The sequence below is a fragment of the Haliaeetus albicilla genome, chromosome 13, assembly GCF_947461875.1.
Source record: "Haliaeetus albicilla chromosome 13, bHalAlb1.1, whole genome shotgun sequence".
Lineage (NCBI taxonomy): Eukaryota > Metazoa > Chordata > Aves > Accipitriformes > Accipitridae > Haliaeetus > Haliaeetus albicilla.
The window spans coordinates 36,934,045-36,951,374 of record NC_091495.1 but is presented as its reverse complement, the minus strand read 5'-3'; the positions used below and the strand labels follow the sequence as shown (position 1 = coordinate 36,951,374).

The following is a 17,330-nucleotide window of genomic DNA, read 5'->3' as shown; positions in this document are numbered from 1 at the left end:
ACAAGACACACCAACATTATGTTCCAACTGTGGCCACTTTATTTCATTTTGATGTAACCCCAAATTTCCACTACAGTACAGACACCACCTTTTATAAAAGGTTGTGAAGTATAGGACATGCAGGATGCAATACAATAATGGGGAGAGGTGGGATTTCTCTTCTGTTTCTAGGAACAGATTTAAAATATGGGAAACTGAAGTGAAATGTGGCACAAACATCACAACTTCCATGCATGCCTTCAAGTATCTTCCTTTGATGTGCTGGCACTCTCTGGACTTCAGTGTTGGGTTAAAATGATTCTTTGGAAGAGTAGAAAGTTCACACTTCTTGAAATTTCAGAGTAAGATTAAGGCCGAAACACACTGGGTACACTTTTCCTTCATCTTCCAGAGCACCACCTGTTGTTTTACTTAAAGCTGCATTAAGCTTCCAGCTCAAATCCCAGACCAACTTTGTGACCTCCAGCACTGAAATTCTTGCCATCAACCAAGCCTGAGAGGGTCAGCTTTACACCTAGGAAAGCAAGTAATGAGACCTTTCATACACTGATATCCCTGTACAATGCCCTCCCTCAAGTACTTGAGCCTCACTAATGTGTCTTGGTTGCTATAGGAACTTCTGTACGTACACATGCTTTACTTCTATGAGCCTATGTAAGATTTCTAGCTAATTCGTTTATCTGTTTTGTTCTAGAGATAGCAGTAAAATAACTCATAGTGGAGTACTGATACTATTTGCTGCTACCAGTTAGACTTACTTACCGGGTCGGAGGGCATGAGTGTAACCAATTCCAATCAGGCTGGCATTATTCACTTTAGCCTACAGGAAAAAAGAAACCACAGTATTTATACGCTGTGTATAAATATTCAGACAGGATTGTCCCAGTGCCCTGAGAAGGTGGGTTATGCATTAAGTCTTTCAGCTACTTGTAGACTAACCTCTAGCAGAGGTGTATTCCAATCTTTTCCTTTTGTCCTCAAGAGTTTCCAGCTTAAGCTGTAACAGGCTTAAGTAATAGTTCCAATCTTTCCCTCAAACTGTAACCCATTATGCCTACATAAAATGCCACCCTGTCCTTCACTGCTCCCAGCATTGTCTCTTTATATCCTTTAAAGGGCTAGTTACTACAGTCCCTTAGTAGCCAATGAAGTCTGTCTTGTTAACAGACTCCTGTTCACAAATTGCTTAGTAGTGATTTTTTTTTTTTAATGAGCAATAAATATATGAATATGCAAACCCATTTTTGCATTACTAAGTTTTAAGGTGTTTACCGTAGTATTTCCCACCTTTAATTGTGGCTGAATTGTCCTGGAACTAATTCTTGTTTTGAAGCGTAACAAATGCTTGCTACTTCAGTTCTTAGTGTTAGAACATACACAGTTACTTTTATTCACTGTCACTTCCCCGTCTCCTGAACCTCTCTTTGTCACTATTTAAACCTTTTTTTGTCCCTAACATTTCTGCAAGAATTTGCAAGCATCAGTAACAACACTTATCTCTGGACCTGGGCTGACTTTCAAGGGTTAACTAATTGTTAGGAGAAGGCTGTAATCTCAGCTGAACTTCCATCATTTTACTATAGTACAGTTTTACATTATGCATTAGATAAGAATTAGAGAATTAAAAGGACACTGCATCCTCTCATGACCTCTTGAAAACACATTTTGCATAGGCTCCAAGCACACTAGTCTGACTAGTGGCTATTTCACCATGGGCAAAAGCGTGCTTTAGTTTTTTTTTAATCGTTTCACCAATATGACCTGTGAGGTCCCAATTTAAATTTGAACCACAGCAAACTGTGTGTTCTGTTATCTACCATGCTTTCTCAGTAACTATTTAAAGCAACTGCTTCATACCACAAATTTTCAGTATTTAAGGGAGCTTGAAATACTTGTTCCTGTAACAAAATTCTTACCACAATGGAAGTCTTCTCATCCAGTTGGTACTTAGCAGCAATACCAAAACGTGTGTTGTTACTGCCAGCAGTCCATGCAAGATTGACTGATGTCTCAACCTTGTTATTAACCTTCTGATAAATAGACCCACCAAACTCGGTGCCATCATTCCTGTTTGTAATAGATGCAAGTGTGTCAAGCCTTGCCTTGTTTAGTAATAGTAACTCTTTAGATTAACCCTGCCCCACAATCATTTGATCATTATCTCTTAAAATGAACCAAGAGCTCTAATACTTCCCCAGACCCATGCTCATCTACTTCCTAGCTGGACCTGGCAGACTCCTGCTCACATTTTTTACCCGAAACATAAGTTTTGCTTGCAGAATGGAACAAGACTTTCCACCAGCTGAGACCTATGGTTTGAGGTTCTGACAAAAAAACACCCAGATAACCTGCTTGCTTGTCTTAAGAAAGCAAGCCTCTGATAATGCCTAAAGGGACAAATCCAGAAGGACATTTAAGTCAGTTACGGGAATGTTGAGGCTGAAAACAATGTTATTGCATGGCAGTTGTTTAAATACACCATCTTCAAAGACTCTCAGAGCATCTGAATGCCAAGACTAGAGCTACACTGTGATGACAGCTGGAAACACTCAAGCACAACACAACACACACCTCTCTCCTCCACCTCAGGCATTTCTGAGCCAGAAGCTCTCTGTCTGGTAATGAGGGGGGGAAGGTACAGTAGCTTAATTGAAGGCTCTTTTATCTAGCACCAAAATAGAAGTTGAAGTTTACAGATTTTAATTCCAAATTAACATTATAAAGTGCCTTTACGCCACTACCTTATATACACAAACCCCAAAATTACCCTGAAACAAGGTCTCAAAAGACAGCCAAGGGTTGGAAAGTTGGCCCTGCTTTAGCTGTACTGAAGATGAAAACACCAAATCTAAATTATTTTGAAACAAATCAGCATCCCCTTCCATCCAGCCACCTTTCACCTAACTCTGTTAGTGCTCACTATTCATCTAGTTTGGCTCCTCTGATAATGTTTTTCTAGGCTCAGATAGTACTTACACATTAGTGTGCAGCTGAAAGTCTCCTGCCTTATATCCCAAGGCAAAGTTATTTTGCGAAAGCTTAGACTTGGCTGTATCAAAAGCCATCTGGTAGCCAGCAAGCCAGCCTTCATAGCCCAACACTGCCCAGCCATAGATGGTTGGTCCAGAGAGATCAATGTCTATGTTGCAGCCTAGATTTACATATTCTCTTTTGTAGGAGGTCTTCAACTTCCCACTCTTCTTCCTGCAGAGAGAAACATGCCATTTTATCCCTGGTAGTATACAAGTATGTATTATATGTAGTTTTATTCATGTATGTATGTCCCTTAAGGCCATACTGTAATGCCTACTCAAAACTTAATGTTAACAGCTGCTGAAGAGGGCATGGGATAAGGGTAATATTGGTATTACGTATATTTACGTGGTGCCGCTTTTTCCTCCACAATCTTAAACTCCTTAACATCCTCAAGAAGCAAAAAAAGACAAAAGCATTTCTGCTTAATGCTCTAAGAATCATCAGGTTTCAAATTTTGTTCTCCACAATTGAGTACAATGCATTATGGCATCATCGGTTTCTTTCAGGAGCATCCATGATATCCCACACTGATAGCTGGCCTTTCTGTCCTTCAGTGACTTTTTGTTTGCTGGGTTCTCCACTGCTCCTTCATGTGCAGTGCTTGGTTTCCTTCCTTCTTCACTGCTGGATACCAGTCTCCTCTATCGAAAAAATGAATTTCCTCATCCTCCAGACATCATCCGCTTAGTCAGCCTTTTTCTGTCCCTGTGGAGAAGCCTCTTCCTCTCTCTCCAGTGCGTCTTTGTGCTCATTTTGCTATCAATTCAAACTTAACATAACCGAGACAAAATTTTATCAGTTCCTTAATCCTCTCCCCAACCTCCTTTCTCTCCCACTGAAGACAGAGCAGAACACCATGCTGCCTGTAACTCATCCCAGGCCTGGGGTCTCATTTTTGACTTAGCTTCCAATTTCTTACATCCAAGCAGTATTTCAAACTCTGATTTTTCTGATAGGCTTTCCCCAACAGTAAAGAAATAGCAGTAATTTTTTACAAAGCAGTCTCAAGCTTTGTGCGTTATCCAGACATAAAACACCTCTCCTTTGCTCTATAACCTACCAAAAATAATTCTATGATAAATGAAAAAGACAAAAGAGTACTACTCCACTGCCTATCATAATAGCTATGCAATTCTACATCATTCAGTTGTGCATAGACATCTGCCCAAAAGCATCAGGAAAAAAATAAATTTTTCTTTGTGTTCTTAAGGCACTGTGCTGACAGCAGCAGGACTGTCAACACCATGACAAAGATGGTACAAGTTAAATGGTCCATGTAAGACCTAGCTGTTTAAGGGGAGAGTTACAAAAATATAATACCTACTGCAAAACGACAAATTTGCCAATGGCCAAAAAGCTGAAGAATCATTTTTAGCAGACCTTGTCCTTCTCAGCCCGGTATTATCCATTGCCTTCAAATTCTACAGCGCCTGCAGAATATTCTGCAGTAAATTTTGAGCATTTACACAATGACCAGAATAAGCATTTCTAATTCAAAGTTACAGGGAAATTCTAGCACTCCTTAGATAAAGTTAACAGAAAATATTTACCCTGTGTTTGGTACAAATGTAGTGTCAAGAGCCACCTTCAATCCTTCAGCCAACTGCAAAGAAAAACAGAGACATCTGCTCAGAACTCTGCTGAAACGTTATATTCCACTACTGTAGCTTTACTTCCTGTCTAAAGAGAAGACAAAACACAACCATAATGTCTCCCACATATTTTACAACAAAATCTGAAGATGCTGTATGATGAGGGATTAAAATTTGGACTTTTTCTCCCCACAATGAGGCCCTGTAACAGCACACACTTTGTAGATACATTACTACAGGAAGATTTCAAATCTAGTGTTGACAAGAAAATTGAGAAACTATGCTAAAGAAAGAAAACTGTTCGGTTCATGTTTGGTTATTCCCTATAGTTCCAACAATCCACGCAGTAGCTCAAGAATCTCTCTCAGAATCTACAGGTATTCTTTTAAGACACAGTACTACTTCACAGGCCAAACCATCTACCTGCCTCAGCTTTCCCACCCTTTTTTGAGCTGGACAGCATTTTCTGTTTTAAAGCACAGGTAAAAATGCAAAACTGTAACTACAAAAATTGATGGCCTTACACGGTGGAGGGCATCATAGAACTTTTACCAACTTTGGCACCATTACCTTACGCTTCAGGCACTAAGTGAAAGGCATAAAGCTACTACTCTGAAAAAGAATTGCGTGTTTTGAGAGTGCTGTATGCTAGCAATCCTTTGTGTAAGCAGTGCCAAGCTGCCAACACTAACCTTTCTCTTCAACCTTCTAAAATATATCCAATCTCAAGGCAGCCAAACTTAAGTCCTTATGTATTAGAGCATTTAAAACTAGGAGACCCCTCTTTTGCTTCCCCTGCATGACTGCAGCCGTGACAGTTCTACATAGCTAGCGTGCGTCTTTAAACAAAAACTCCTATTTGGAGTGGATAATAGTGATGTTCATTCAACCAGCTAGCTAATTTTGCATTCCCATAACTGCAGTAACTCGTCATTACGTAGCAGCAAGTGCTGTGGGAATGCTTGCACCCCCCACCCCCAAAATTCATGACGCGCTCTCTCAGTTTGTGCATTCTGCAAATATACATAACTTCTTTCTTTTTAGTACTCCAGATAGTTTTGTGCAACTTTCACTCTTCAGTGTTTTCTGCTCCGCTCAAGACTTTCTCATACCAGTTGCAGAAACATTTTCAGGGTATCTACTTCCTCTTACCTGATCCTCCATGGAAACTTCTGTTCCCAATGTGTTGTCTGTGTTCCACTTCTGGGTGAATGTAAGTCCATATTCTTTGATCTTATATTTGGTCTCTAGACTGCCTGAAGCCTTGCCTGTGTCTGTGTTGGAAGAACCAGCTGCAGCGAATTCCTGCCAAGAGCATAATACAAGTTTCAGCATTCTGGTATTTAATTACATTCAGTTTTTCCACTTGTTGAGTGTCAGCACTCACACTTGCTACCCTTAGACCTTTTGACAGAATCCTCAAAATCCTCCTCCTCTTCCCTATCCCCACCAAAAATAATTATTTCTGCATCACAAAATGCTACTCCTTTTGGCATCTCTGTTCTGGGTATTTCCTTTATTGAGGTGTGCTGATAGAGCCCTGGAACTTGCTTAGGTTGGAAAAAGCACTATTACACAAAGACCTGACATCTTCACTTACTTTTCATCTGCATCGTGATTTGATTACCTGCTTCCCCCTTCTAATTTTTACAGGACTTTTTTCCTAACTTATCCACCAACCTCCCCCACACCAAAAAACCCTTTTTCTGCCATCTTTTTTCTGCTTCAAAGCGGCAATTGTTATTTCAACATTCCACAACTTGCTCTGCACCTTCACATGGATCCATACCCAAATACAAAAAGATACTCGCTTGGGATACAAAGCTGCTTGTATCCTTGGATTTTTCTTCACAATCTCCTCTAATTCCCTTGATCACCTTACCAGCAGTGTCCCAGTTGTACAAGAAATAGCAACCACTGTAGTCCTTCTGGAAATCCACTCTCCCTTAAGAAATGCAATCCTACATCCAACTTACTCTGCTAGATGAATAGCAACAAAAAAACCCCACTGATTTTTCTCTCGTTTCTCCAAACATCTCGTGTGTTTCTTCCTCTTCATTCTTTTTTCTTTTTCCACCTTTCAGCAGTGAAAATGTCTGCTGGAGAATGGTCATTGATGCTTTTCACACTGACTACTGCACCCTAACATTGTTGTTCATGCTACCCTTTATACTGTTGTCACTTAAGACTCTTCATATACCATGCTGATGACCTTAGCACCTCCTCCCTCAACCTAAGTTCTCTGTCATTACCTCAGCCAGCTACTACACTTTAGAAGGTCACCCCTTTGTAAGGCATCTTAAAATTGTAGAGCTTTTTTCCTTCACAACATCAGAAAATAACCTGACCCCAGTGGCACCTTGACATCAGGCTGGTCCTTCACTGACTAGTGTAACTGAACCAACAACTTTGAATTTTGTATAATATGTATTTTGTAACATGCTGTCCTATGCTGTTTGGGTAGTCCCCCACACATCAGAGGTTCCTGTTATTCAGGGGACTTGAAGTCTCAATAAATATCTCTCCTCCTGGAACAACTCAGAGGTAGCCTACTCAGTGTTTCATGCAGAACAGAGTATAAAGGAATGAGTAGGCATATTTTCACAGTAGTAAGCTCAAGGTGTACAAGCTAGGTTTTAAGAAGCATCTGAGAACTGATCTCATTTGTTGTCTTCATCTCTCAAACATTTTCCTTGAAGAAGGATAATTAATCTGCCATTACATTTCCAAGTTACACCTCTTTTGAAGTTTAAATATTGAAAGATCCAGTGCTTAAGAGATGGCAGTATCCATGTATCCATTGCCAACACATCCAAGCTTTGACTTTCCAGATCTGTTTCATTCTAGGACAGTATTCCTGGATGCTGTGTACATTACTTTCACAATTCTGGACTTTGCAGAGTGTACAAAAACCGTCTTTAAATGGTTTTGAAGTGCCAGGGAAGTACACCCAGGTAACATTCCTTACACACCAGCGGGGGAAGACACTCAAGCTAATACACTACTACAACAGCACAGCAGTTTTATAACACAAAAATACGTGATGCAAATCAGGATGTATTAGGCTATCCTTTAAGACATAACTGCTACACACTGCTCTGATGTCACTTCCACAAATTCAGTGTAAAGACATCTCAAACCTGCACCAGAATTCTGAAGTAACTTTCTTCTGATCTTAGGGCAGGTAACCGATTAAAAAGGCTTGATTTGATTCTCAGACCAAGCAGAAGAAAGATTGTAAAATGCTTTTCTCACAGCCAAAGGAAAAAAAAAACCAACCCTGTGCTGTCATATGATCAAAAGCCAAAGGATTTTGCCAGGTGTCAGAACTGGATCTGCTTCTGGAAGTAGAAGGCACACAGTCAGCATCTGCTACTGTCAGTCTTCAACTGTCTAAACTAGAGACGTCTCATCAAACCATCTAGTGTAGAAGCAATTCTTCAATTTTTTGTAGCTGAAAATCAAACTCATTCTGGCTCCATGTCACACTCCAGTCTGAATCAGCAGTCACGCTCAGCTTCTCACTGACCTTCTAGTTTATGGTGGCTGGCGTCTTCAGAAACACCATGCACTTACTAGGCCAAACCACTTGCAATCTATGAAACAATTATAACCAATAGACACTACCACTGTTGTTTTCTAAGCCCACAGAAAAAACACCCAAAACATTTCTGTATCATAACAATTAGAGGTACTATTACTACCCAAGTACGAATTAGATCTCACACGTTGTTCCTGACATCGTCTCCATCCCCAAAATCTCATTTTGTTGCAGCAGAATGCTCATTAGAAACACTAACAAGCACAAAACCTGAAGTAACAGACAACTCTATCAATCTTGTTGTCCCTCCTGTGGTTTTTACAGTGTTCTTATTGTGTATTATTGGACAAAGATTGCAAATGGCTTTATATACATTGATCATACAGCAGATTAAGGGCTATGGACACAGTCAAACTTCATGATGGGGATGATAACATGACTAAAAACAATGGAACAGTTTATAAATGACAGTAGGCACCACAGAAAACCTCACTAGACAAAGCAATAAAGAACCAACATGCCAAAACAGTCACTATTCTTACCAGCTGGATAAACATCCAACACGAAAGTTGCATGGAAAAGGAAAAGCCCATTTTAAAACTTAATACAGTTGCTCATGTACCGTCACATTCAGAAGACAGCATAATTAATCATTAGCGTATTATTTGAGAATCAAAACTTCCAGACGGGAAAACTATGCATATCGTGAGGTGTCAGTAACTGGTAGCAGTCATAGTATAGAGACCACATAGTTCCTCGTGCCTACATGTTCCTGGTGCACAATGCAAGTAATCCATCAAAAGCTCAATTGAGACAGAATACAGTAATACAGAAGAAATTACTTACACCATTTGAATGATAAGAATGCAAGAGGAGGAAGGAGCTAAGGCAAATATGGTTATGAAGTAGGCTGAAAAGCAGCACGGCTTGTCAACCACAACAGCATCAAGTGGTAGCACACACAGAACTGAGACTCAGTGTAGGAGTAAGCTTATCTAGTAAACAATATATGCCTGTAGTTAAAGACCAAAATTATGAAACCCATTCCTGGTTTTGCCAGCCCTCCTGAAAATCATGAGGAAGCTCCGCTTCTCCATCATTAAAGTGGGGATCATGGTATTTTCTAGTTACCTGAAGTGCTAAAGCTTAATTAACATCTGTAAAACGTTCTCAAATTCTACATAAAGGGTACTGCAGGAGGACTATTTAAATCTTGCATTGTAAGCACAGTGGAGATGAGTGAAAATGAAGTTAAGTTAAACTGTGGCTCTTATTTGCCCCTTGGCCTTTTGGGTAAAAAGCCAGTCTGGACTCAAAATCCTATAAAAAACAACAACAGCAGAGAAACTCAATTGCATTCATAAGCAGAAATGAGAGCTATTTAGGGTGAAGAAACTCTTATGTTTGGGATGTGGGAATGGGAACGGGGAGGAAAGCCCCATGTCCACAACAAAATGTGTGAAAATTCTTGCACGCTGCAGGAAAAGAAGTACCACTACGTCAGTTCCACACCATTATAGAAATACCTCAGGCCGCTACAGGTTTTAAAATGAGAACTGAAAGAGAGAAGCAATACCTGCTAGCAAGTTATTACCACCAACCAGTTCAGGAATTTGTCCTTCCATTGCAATGCTGGTGATGTTGAAAGCCCTCAACACTTACCACACCACTGGAAGACTTAGTCTTCAACTCTAACTTGACCATTCCAAATCCTGAAAATAGAAGAGCATACAGCATCTGCTTCACCGCAATATACAAGCAAGGCTTATTTCCAACACACCCAAAGTACAGCAGGTAGGGTACACTGACCTGAAACAACCTACTTGCATGTTTCAACAGCTGTCGATCTTATTGAGGAATGATTGAAGGAATTTTGACAATTCAAAGTGGGTGGCCTCATAACTTATCGTCATAATTGTCACCCATCATCAAGTACCTCCACCTTCTGTAGCTACCTGCAGTCTGGGACCAATCAGTACGGTCACCATTTCTTCTGATTTACTCAATTTCCTTTTATATTTCTGATTGCAGGGCAGGAATTTTTCTTTTCCCCTTCTCCAAGAAAAATATGTTTCAACTTACTTCAAGCAATGCCATATACAGAGATACTATTCCTTTCTTCCTTTTCTCTCTAATCTGCTATGAATCTAGGGAAATACCTGGCCCTTGCACAGAGTAGAAAAGCCTGAAACAACTGACACTAAAGCAGGGAACTTGAGTTAATTTTAGCAAAGCCTGAACTCTAGGGTGGCAGAGACCAGACCAGAATGGTTTTTAATTTTAGCATATGGATTTGGGATACAAATGCAATTTTTATCACACTCACAAAACTAGATAAAAAATGTCAACACTTTTAGTACTGCTCCCAGAAAAGGGTCTAATATCAGTATTTATCCACTTAAATTCTTTGAAGAGGAATGCAAACATTGTGAAATTATTTCCACTATGGCTATGACAATAGGCTATTCTGATTAACATGAAGATCATTCTACCTCAGGAACCTGTTTGTTGCCATATATGGTCTCCTATGGGAATCTATGTGAATCTGACTGATTTAATGCCTCTAAATACAAAAACTAGAAGGTAAAAAATGCAGCATTCTTCAGAGACTTCCCTGGAGTGCATCTTAAGGTCGAACTCATAACTTTCCCCTCTAACTCTTTGCCTACTGCAGCATTTTCATTGATACATGTCTAAAGTTCAAATTCAGAAGGGGCTAGATGCTCCAGGCCTCTGCTGAATTCCTACCCAAAGGTATTTAGGGGATCTCTGGGGTACTAATGTTTTTATTGTCATTTTCAAGATGCCTAAGAAAAAAAAAAAAGAAAGGTTATTAAACCACAGTCATGTTACTTACCATATCCCTTGTTGAAGACATCCCTGGCAGACTTTCCCAAGTCACTGTATGATGGTGGGACAGCCATGGATCTGAAACGTAGTGGAAGCTGTAAGAATCTTAGGTTTAACAGCATAAAAGCTAAATTATATCCAAAGCATTTATAAACGTCTATGACTAGTACCCTCTGTGTACTTCACTGATACTGAAGTGCAAGACCTTTGAAGAACGTTCACAAAAGCCATCCTCACATCAGCGTTGCTTCATCAGAAACAAACTTCAATTCAAAGAAGTTATGGAAGCCAATCCATTATTTGAAATCACTAAACCCCAGGAACAGTATTACGTTCAACTACATATGTAGGCCTCACATTCTTACATTGCAAAAAGAGCTCACGGGAGCCTTAATCCCTGTTCTGATAATGGACAGGACCCTTCCTGAAAGGGACCCCAAGTGGCAAAGCCACGTCAGCACTGAACAATCCCAAAGGAAAAGATATCCGACTTCCCTGTGCACTTGTGACTCCTTAGAAAGTTTTTTCAGAGATTTGTAAAATATAAAAAGATATCTCTGTACCCTGTCCAGTAGCCACCAGTGAGTATTTCTGTACTGTGTATACACAGCAGTAAAAACTACATTTTCTAATACAGGTAACTGTTACAACTACTTTGGAGGGCAAAACTCTGAAGGACAGGCTTGTGATATTACAGCTTACATGACATATTTAATGTTAGTTACCACAATTTAGGGATTTTGCATCCAAAAATCCACATTAAAAGAAGTAGGAAAACTCTTCCCAGTGGAAAATTAGTCTTCCCCTTCTAGAATAAGTTTGCATAAACATAAAGGCACACCTGCTCCAACAAGAAAAGCTATCAAAGATGATGCTTTTGTTTGATTTTAAGCATAACTCTTTGCCACTTAATCCTTCCTACAGCTGACGTGTTTGTTGATAGTCTCTGCAACACCTGACGCCTGAAATCCCTGATCCCCCATTTGTTACTTATACTGTACTGAAAGACTAATCTAAAAAGTAATAACGCAAGCAAAACACGTAAAAATCCCTAAAGTCATCACTTCTCTTCCACTATTTTAATTGCTTATCGGTGTACTCGGTCCCTCTGTCACAAATGCAACAGTATCTGCACTAAGCAGTTAAGTCCTGTTTTCAGATAGCTAGCCCTTTCCTAAAACGAAACACTTGGGCAATTTACATCCCACAGTAGACAAAACGCTCTGTGTTCAGTGACTTAATAACTAACCTGCACTATGTGTCTATCAATACACGGACTGGATGATCCTTATGGGCTCCTTCCAACTTGACATATTCTATGATTCTATGAATATATATCTGTGGGTTTACAGGATCTAAAATAGCTGGACGTGACTGCAGATTCCCTATCTGAAGATTAGTACGTAAAACAGGTACTTCTCAAAATTACTATGCAAAAAGGCCTTTTTACCTGTCAAACATGAAGGGGAAAATTACAATTATTGAATCTTTAAACTGATGAAAGAGCAACAGAATGTGCACTTTTGTGACAGCATAGTTTAAATTACTACAACAGTTTTAGCAACACAGCTATGGAGCAGAGCATATCCTTCTTTTAAAATGTTGGTTTTTGACACAAATCTCTCAATTCAGAAGTTTCAGCTCACACTTTAAAATTGGGGTTTGGGTTTTTTTTTGTTGGTTTGGGTTTTTTTGAGGGGAGGGGAGGTGTTTGTTTGGTTTGGTTTTTTTTAATAGGTTTATAAGATTAGTTCAGCCCGCTGATTTCAAAAGCTTAGTAACTCCAGTTTTTGGAGCAAGGCTGATACTTTGACATTTTGATATGGTGATACTCTACATATGCAGTAACTGCCTAACATACTCTTGAACCTCAAACACTTTTTTCCAGCAAAAACCAATACGAAAGATAACTCCCTGCATAAGAATTCATGCAAAACACAAGCAGATTTTTTGCAAAAATGCTCCCTGGTCACAGCTGGCTTTCAGGTAACTGTCCAGCTGTTGAAAACATGACAGGAATACTCCATAATCATATGGATTTGTAGCTGGCCTCCAAACCACATAATCTGTTTTCAGTCAGAAGTTTGACAATGATCAGCAGTAAGCCACAACACATTTTCCAGAGTTGGGACTGACCTATTCAGAGTTTAGAAGACATGAGTCTACTCTACCTTTCAAATTACAGAGAGATGTTATATCAAACAAAAGCAAGATCTTAGATAGCACTCCCCCTCCAGTTTTGGAAAACATGCCACACCCTGACCTCTTCCATGCTTTGCCAGCTATCTCTCAAATCTTTCTACCTCCCTGCACAGAAGGGCATGTGCTTTAGACAGACAAATGACAACAGAGTTGACCACCAAGTAGTCTCGAGGCTCACCTCGCCAGCTTCATGGAAAATGCTTCAAGTAGAGGAGGACTTTACCATCCCGTTCAGCACCTTCCCAATCTAAACCTTACCCTTTTGGCTGGTACCCTGTTCTGTTTACACCTCATTTTCATAAGGCTATTGAGACATCTTGAATCTTGTGAGCCCGTTCGCTTGCCTAACATATCTCCCCCCTTTACACTATATGGCTGTATTTTCTGTATTCTATGTGTTTTAATGTATTCGTTAAATACTATGCGAGTATTTAAAAGGTATTCTAAGAAAAAGAAAAAGAAAAAAGATTCTTCAGGCTAGCTCATGCTGAGATACATAAATTCTTTGCTAATAACAAGCAGCTCTACTTCATCATACAATCATAGATCGGTTTGGGTGGGAAGGGACCTTAAAGACCATCTAGTTCCAACCGCCCCACCTTCTTGCCTGCTTGCAAGCCAGAATTGTTCCACAGTTCCACAACTATTAATACTAAATTTGAATTGGTCTCCAGATGCGACGACAACAGCTGACAAAACACAACGTAAAGTGGAAAAGAAACATTAAGCCGGAGATCTAAAACTAAGCCACAGTACTTGTTTTAAGCACCTTGTTTTCAAACAAAGCCTCCTTAATCTCGTGCTTTGATTTTTTTTCTCCCGCAACAATGAAATTAGCACAAGAACCACAGGAGAAAAATCTATCAAGGAATAAAAGGCTGGGGGCAACCGATGCTTGAGATACAGCGCGTGGTACGCCAGCGTCCGTATATAAACTGCAAAAAACCACCACCGAAGTAGAAATTTCAGTGAAGAAATACAGATGAGCACACCCACTCCGGTGTATGGAACAACTGCGCTTCGAGACACCGGCTCCGTTTTCACCGACCGGTTCCGCGGTGGCGCCGCCCGTGACGGCCGTCACGCACCCTTCGGCGGCGGCGCCGCCGGGGAGCGGCGGTACCGGCTGCACGGCCACGGCCACGGCACGAGAGCGCGGGCACACGAGAGCGCGGGCGCGGCCTCCTCCCCGTCCGTTACTGACGCGCGTTACGCAACGGATAACGGACGGCGGGGCCCGGCCGGGCGGCCTCCTCCTCTCCTCAGCGAAACGGCGGCGCCGTGGGGGAGGCTCGGTCGCTGCCGACCCCAGCTGTTCGCGCTTCCCAACCGAGAAACCGGAGCGCTGCCACAGACCCACCCACCGCCGCGGCCCGCGCCTCGGGGTCATCGCCTCAGCGGAAGACGAACGCCCGGCGCCCCCTCGGGGCTCCGGCCCACCGCAAGGTGACTCGAGGGACGCCCGCCTCGGCCCCGACGAGGGACCGGAGGACGCCACCGGGGTCCGACCGGACGGACGGACGGACAGCCGCCGCGGCCCGGGCCCCCCGCCGTTACCTGCCGGCCGCGCTGCCTCCGGGTAGAGGTCTCGGCGCCCCCAAGCGCGCATGCGTGACGCCGCTCGCGCCAGCGCGCACGCGCGCCTGCCGTTGCCGCCGCCCCTCCTGTCAGGGCTGGCGGGTCCCCGCCCCGCCGGGGGAAGCGGCGGTTTTACCGCAGGTCCCGCCGCTCGGGAGCCGGCCGGGACGGCTTCTCAGCGCCAGGCCCCTGCCCCCCCCCCACCACCTCCGCCGGTGGCGAAGCGGCCGGAGCCGACTCCGGTGTCGGCGGGCAGCAGAAAGTTGGAAGGAACGCTGGAGGTGCGTGTGAGGGAGGGAGGAGACCGAGCAGCGGGGCCCGGCTATTAACGGCCCCCGGGGCAGCTCCAGTTCCCGCAGCCTGTCACCGAGTCGGGGCGCGGGTCCGGCGGCGGCTGCAGCTCCTCTCAAGCCCTTCAGCTCCCTTACCCGGCACCTCCTTACCCGCTGCCGTCCCGCTTTGAACTCCCGCTCAGACAGATCCCTGAGGCCAAGGAAGGAGGTAGGCACCCCCGCTCCTGCCCTAACACCTTGCAACTGGGACAAGAGCGAACACAGAAGACAGAAAGGTGCAGCCGCTACCGCTGACAGCCCCCACAGGCCAGTCTGCACACGCATAAGGTTATATGTGCACAACCAGCAGTAGAGTACGTGCCCGTTTACACAGATGCCCTGTGATAAGCACAAGGTTTGCAGCTTTTGCCTCCCGTGATTACCAAATACCTTGCGGTCCAGTTCTGCAGGAGGAGGAGGAGGGCGAGAACTGTAAAGAAAGACAAAGGACCCCAAAATAAGGGCTAGTTAACTGGGGGCGGGGAGGGGAGAAGAAAAAAAAGTCACATTGTATGTTTATATAGTTCGAGAAAAAAAAACACTGTCAACGAGCCATTTTTCTTCCACCTAGAAGAATTCAGTGTTATGCAGAGAGATTGCAAGGCCACCAAATTCTGCCTCAAGTCCCAAGACGAAGCAGCCTGGACTGCCTGTTGAGGATGGTAGAGAATGCATCAGTGTCATGCTGTGTGCTGCCTAGCAAACATTTGTAAACATGGCAAGCTTGTGTTACTGCTTTTGGATGCTCTTAAAATTACAGCTTAAAAAAATAAATAATGATCAAACAGGATTACACATTCATCATGGAATTCTCACTTCATTTATTCCCACTGATTATTGAAGAAAACACTGAATACACCAGCTATATATATTTTTACTATGAGGCATCAGAAGACTTCACATAGCACCAAGTTAACTTCTAGCCACCTTACATACCACTGCATGCATTAGGGCTGGGGAACATTCCCAGAAAATAATTAAACTCCCACTAGGAAAAACAGAAGAAAATAAAGGGATAAGCAAGAGTATCAGCCTATAATCTCCATTACTAAGACTGATCAACACTAATTATATAAGAAGAGGTAAAAATGTAGTTGTTCTGTAGGCTTAAGTCAGATAAAAATAAACAGTATTACCTCTGTCTGTCTTTTTTTTTCTTCCTATGATTCAAGGCAGGTTTAGTCTGACAATACAGATGCAAACTCCTCTCTGCCCCCATAAAGGCAGACAGAGGACCTACTCATTATCATATCAACAAAAGTATTATATAATTGGCAATAGTCAAATTGACTATGTATAAAATAGTCTTGCCTTTTCAAACTTGCAATTCTGTAATACATTTGTGTTATACGTCTACAAGGTATTCGAATACGGTAGCAGAAATACATTCCATGCTGACGCTCTATAATATGTCAAAGTTACTAGTTTACTACTTAAAACTAATTAAGTTTGAAGTTACCCAACAGAATCCCTGTCCCAAATACAACTAGTAATGCAATCTTGACGGGACCTCCTCTCACATCCAAAACAGTCATTAGCTTTCACAATGATTTAAGAGGAGCTATAAAAATCAGAGCTGATGGCTTTGCATATAAAAAGGGGCAGATTGACTCTATAGGAGTGGCAGAAATGCATCGATTAATCAGACCGGTCTTCTGGGTAATGGCAAGTTGAACAAAACATGGAACACTGCAACCAATAGTACTACAACATATGTAGGAACAAAGAACACAGGTCACGTGCAGCAGGAGAATGGCCACATTAGCATATGGCCATATTTTAGAAGTAAGGACACGGAAACAGCTTAGCACAAGCTTCAGCTTCACCAGGACACTTAATACACAGATAAGGAGCTACAGACAGTAGTTGAAAATGGTATTCTTCAGGAGTACTTCAGGACACAGCCAGCTTTCTCATTCTGGTGTCTATGTATACATAAGATACAAAGAACTAGAAACAGATCAGAAGAAAGATCTAGCAGACCAATAGGTGGTTCTGAGCGGGCAAATGCCTACATCAGTTCAAAATTTCAATCTGTTAACCAGGAGAAGGCTGGCTAACCAAGAGAAGAGGTCTGTCTTCAGAAGCAGGATTGATGCTGCTAGATTAAACAGTTGTCTGTTAAAAGCCTATGTTAGACACTTTTATATCTTATTTAAATTGGGTGGGGTTGGGTTTGTTGTTGTGTGTTTTGTTTGT

The 17,330-nt window shown here is 42.1% G+C and overlaps 1 protein-coding gene and 1 long non-coding RNA gene across 5 annotated transcripts; one reads left to right on the top strand and one right to left on the bottom strand.

Moving 5' to 3' along the window:
• Positions 1-16: 16 nt before the first annotated feature.
• Positions 17-14,866, bottom strand: VDAC3 (voltage dependent anion channel 3). 2 transcript variants are annotated; one of them, XM_069800858.1, is made up of 9 exons: positions 14,779-14,866; positions 11,027-11,097; positions 9,832-9,881; positions 5,781-5,933; positions 4,587-4,639; positions 2,977-3,204; positions 1,917-2,067; positions 763-820; positions 17-514 (listed from the first exon to the last, which is right to left on the bottom strand). In XM_069800858.1, the coding sequence occupies exons 2-9, from the start codon at positions 11,091-11,093 to the stop codon at positions 423-425; spliced, it is 852 nt and encodes a 283-aa protein (XP_069656959.1). In that variant the 5' UTR covers positions 11,094-11,097; positions 14,779-14,866; the 3' UTR covers positions 17-422. The 2 variants fall into 2 exon arrangements, with proteins under 2 accessions (XP_069656959.1, XP_009914482.2); XM_009916180.2 differs by lacking the exons at positions 9,832-9,881; positions 11,027-11,097; positions 14,779-14,866 and adding an exon at positions 8,712-8,741.
• Positions 14,379-15,921, top strand: LOC138688672 (uncharacterized). Of its 3 annotated transcripts, none has more exons than XR_011327568.1 (2): positions 14,379-15,080; positions 15,703-15,921. It is a non-coding gene; the product is annotated as an uncharacterized lncRNA (long non-coding RNA). The 3 variants fall into 3 exon arrangements; XR_011327569.1 differs by having other exon boundaries at positions 14,379-15,300; positions 15,706-15,921; XR_011327567.1 differs by having other exon boundaries at positions 14,379-15,300.
• The last annotated feature ends 1,409 nt before the right edge of the window (positions 15,922-17,330 follow it).

Coding starts and splice junctions, on each gene's coding strand:
- VDAC3 (XM_069800858.1), bottom strand. CDS start 11,093: ATGGCTGTCCCACCATCATACAGTGACTTGGGAAAGTCTGCCAGGGAT. Junction 5,934..9,831: donor CTAAGTCTTCCAGTGGTGTG/GTAAGTGTTGAG, acceptor TGCTCTTGGCAG/GAATTCGCTGCAGCTGGTTC. Junction 2,068..2,976: donor TTTCAGCTGCACACTAATGT/GTAAGTACTATC, acceptor TATTACAAACAG/GAATGATGGCACCGAGTTTG.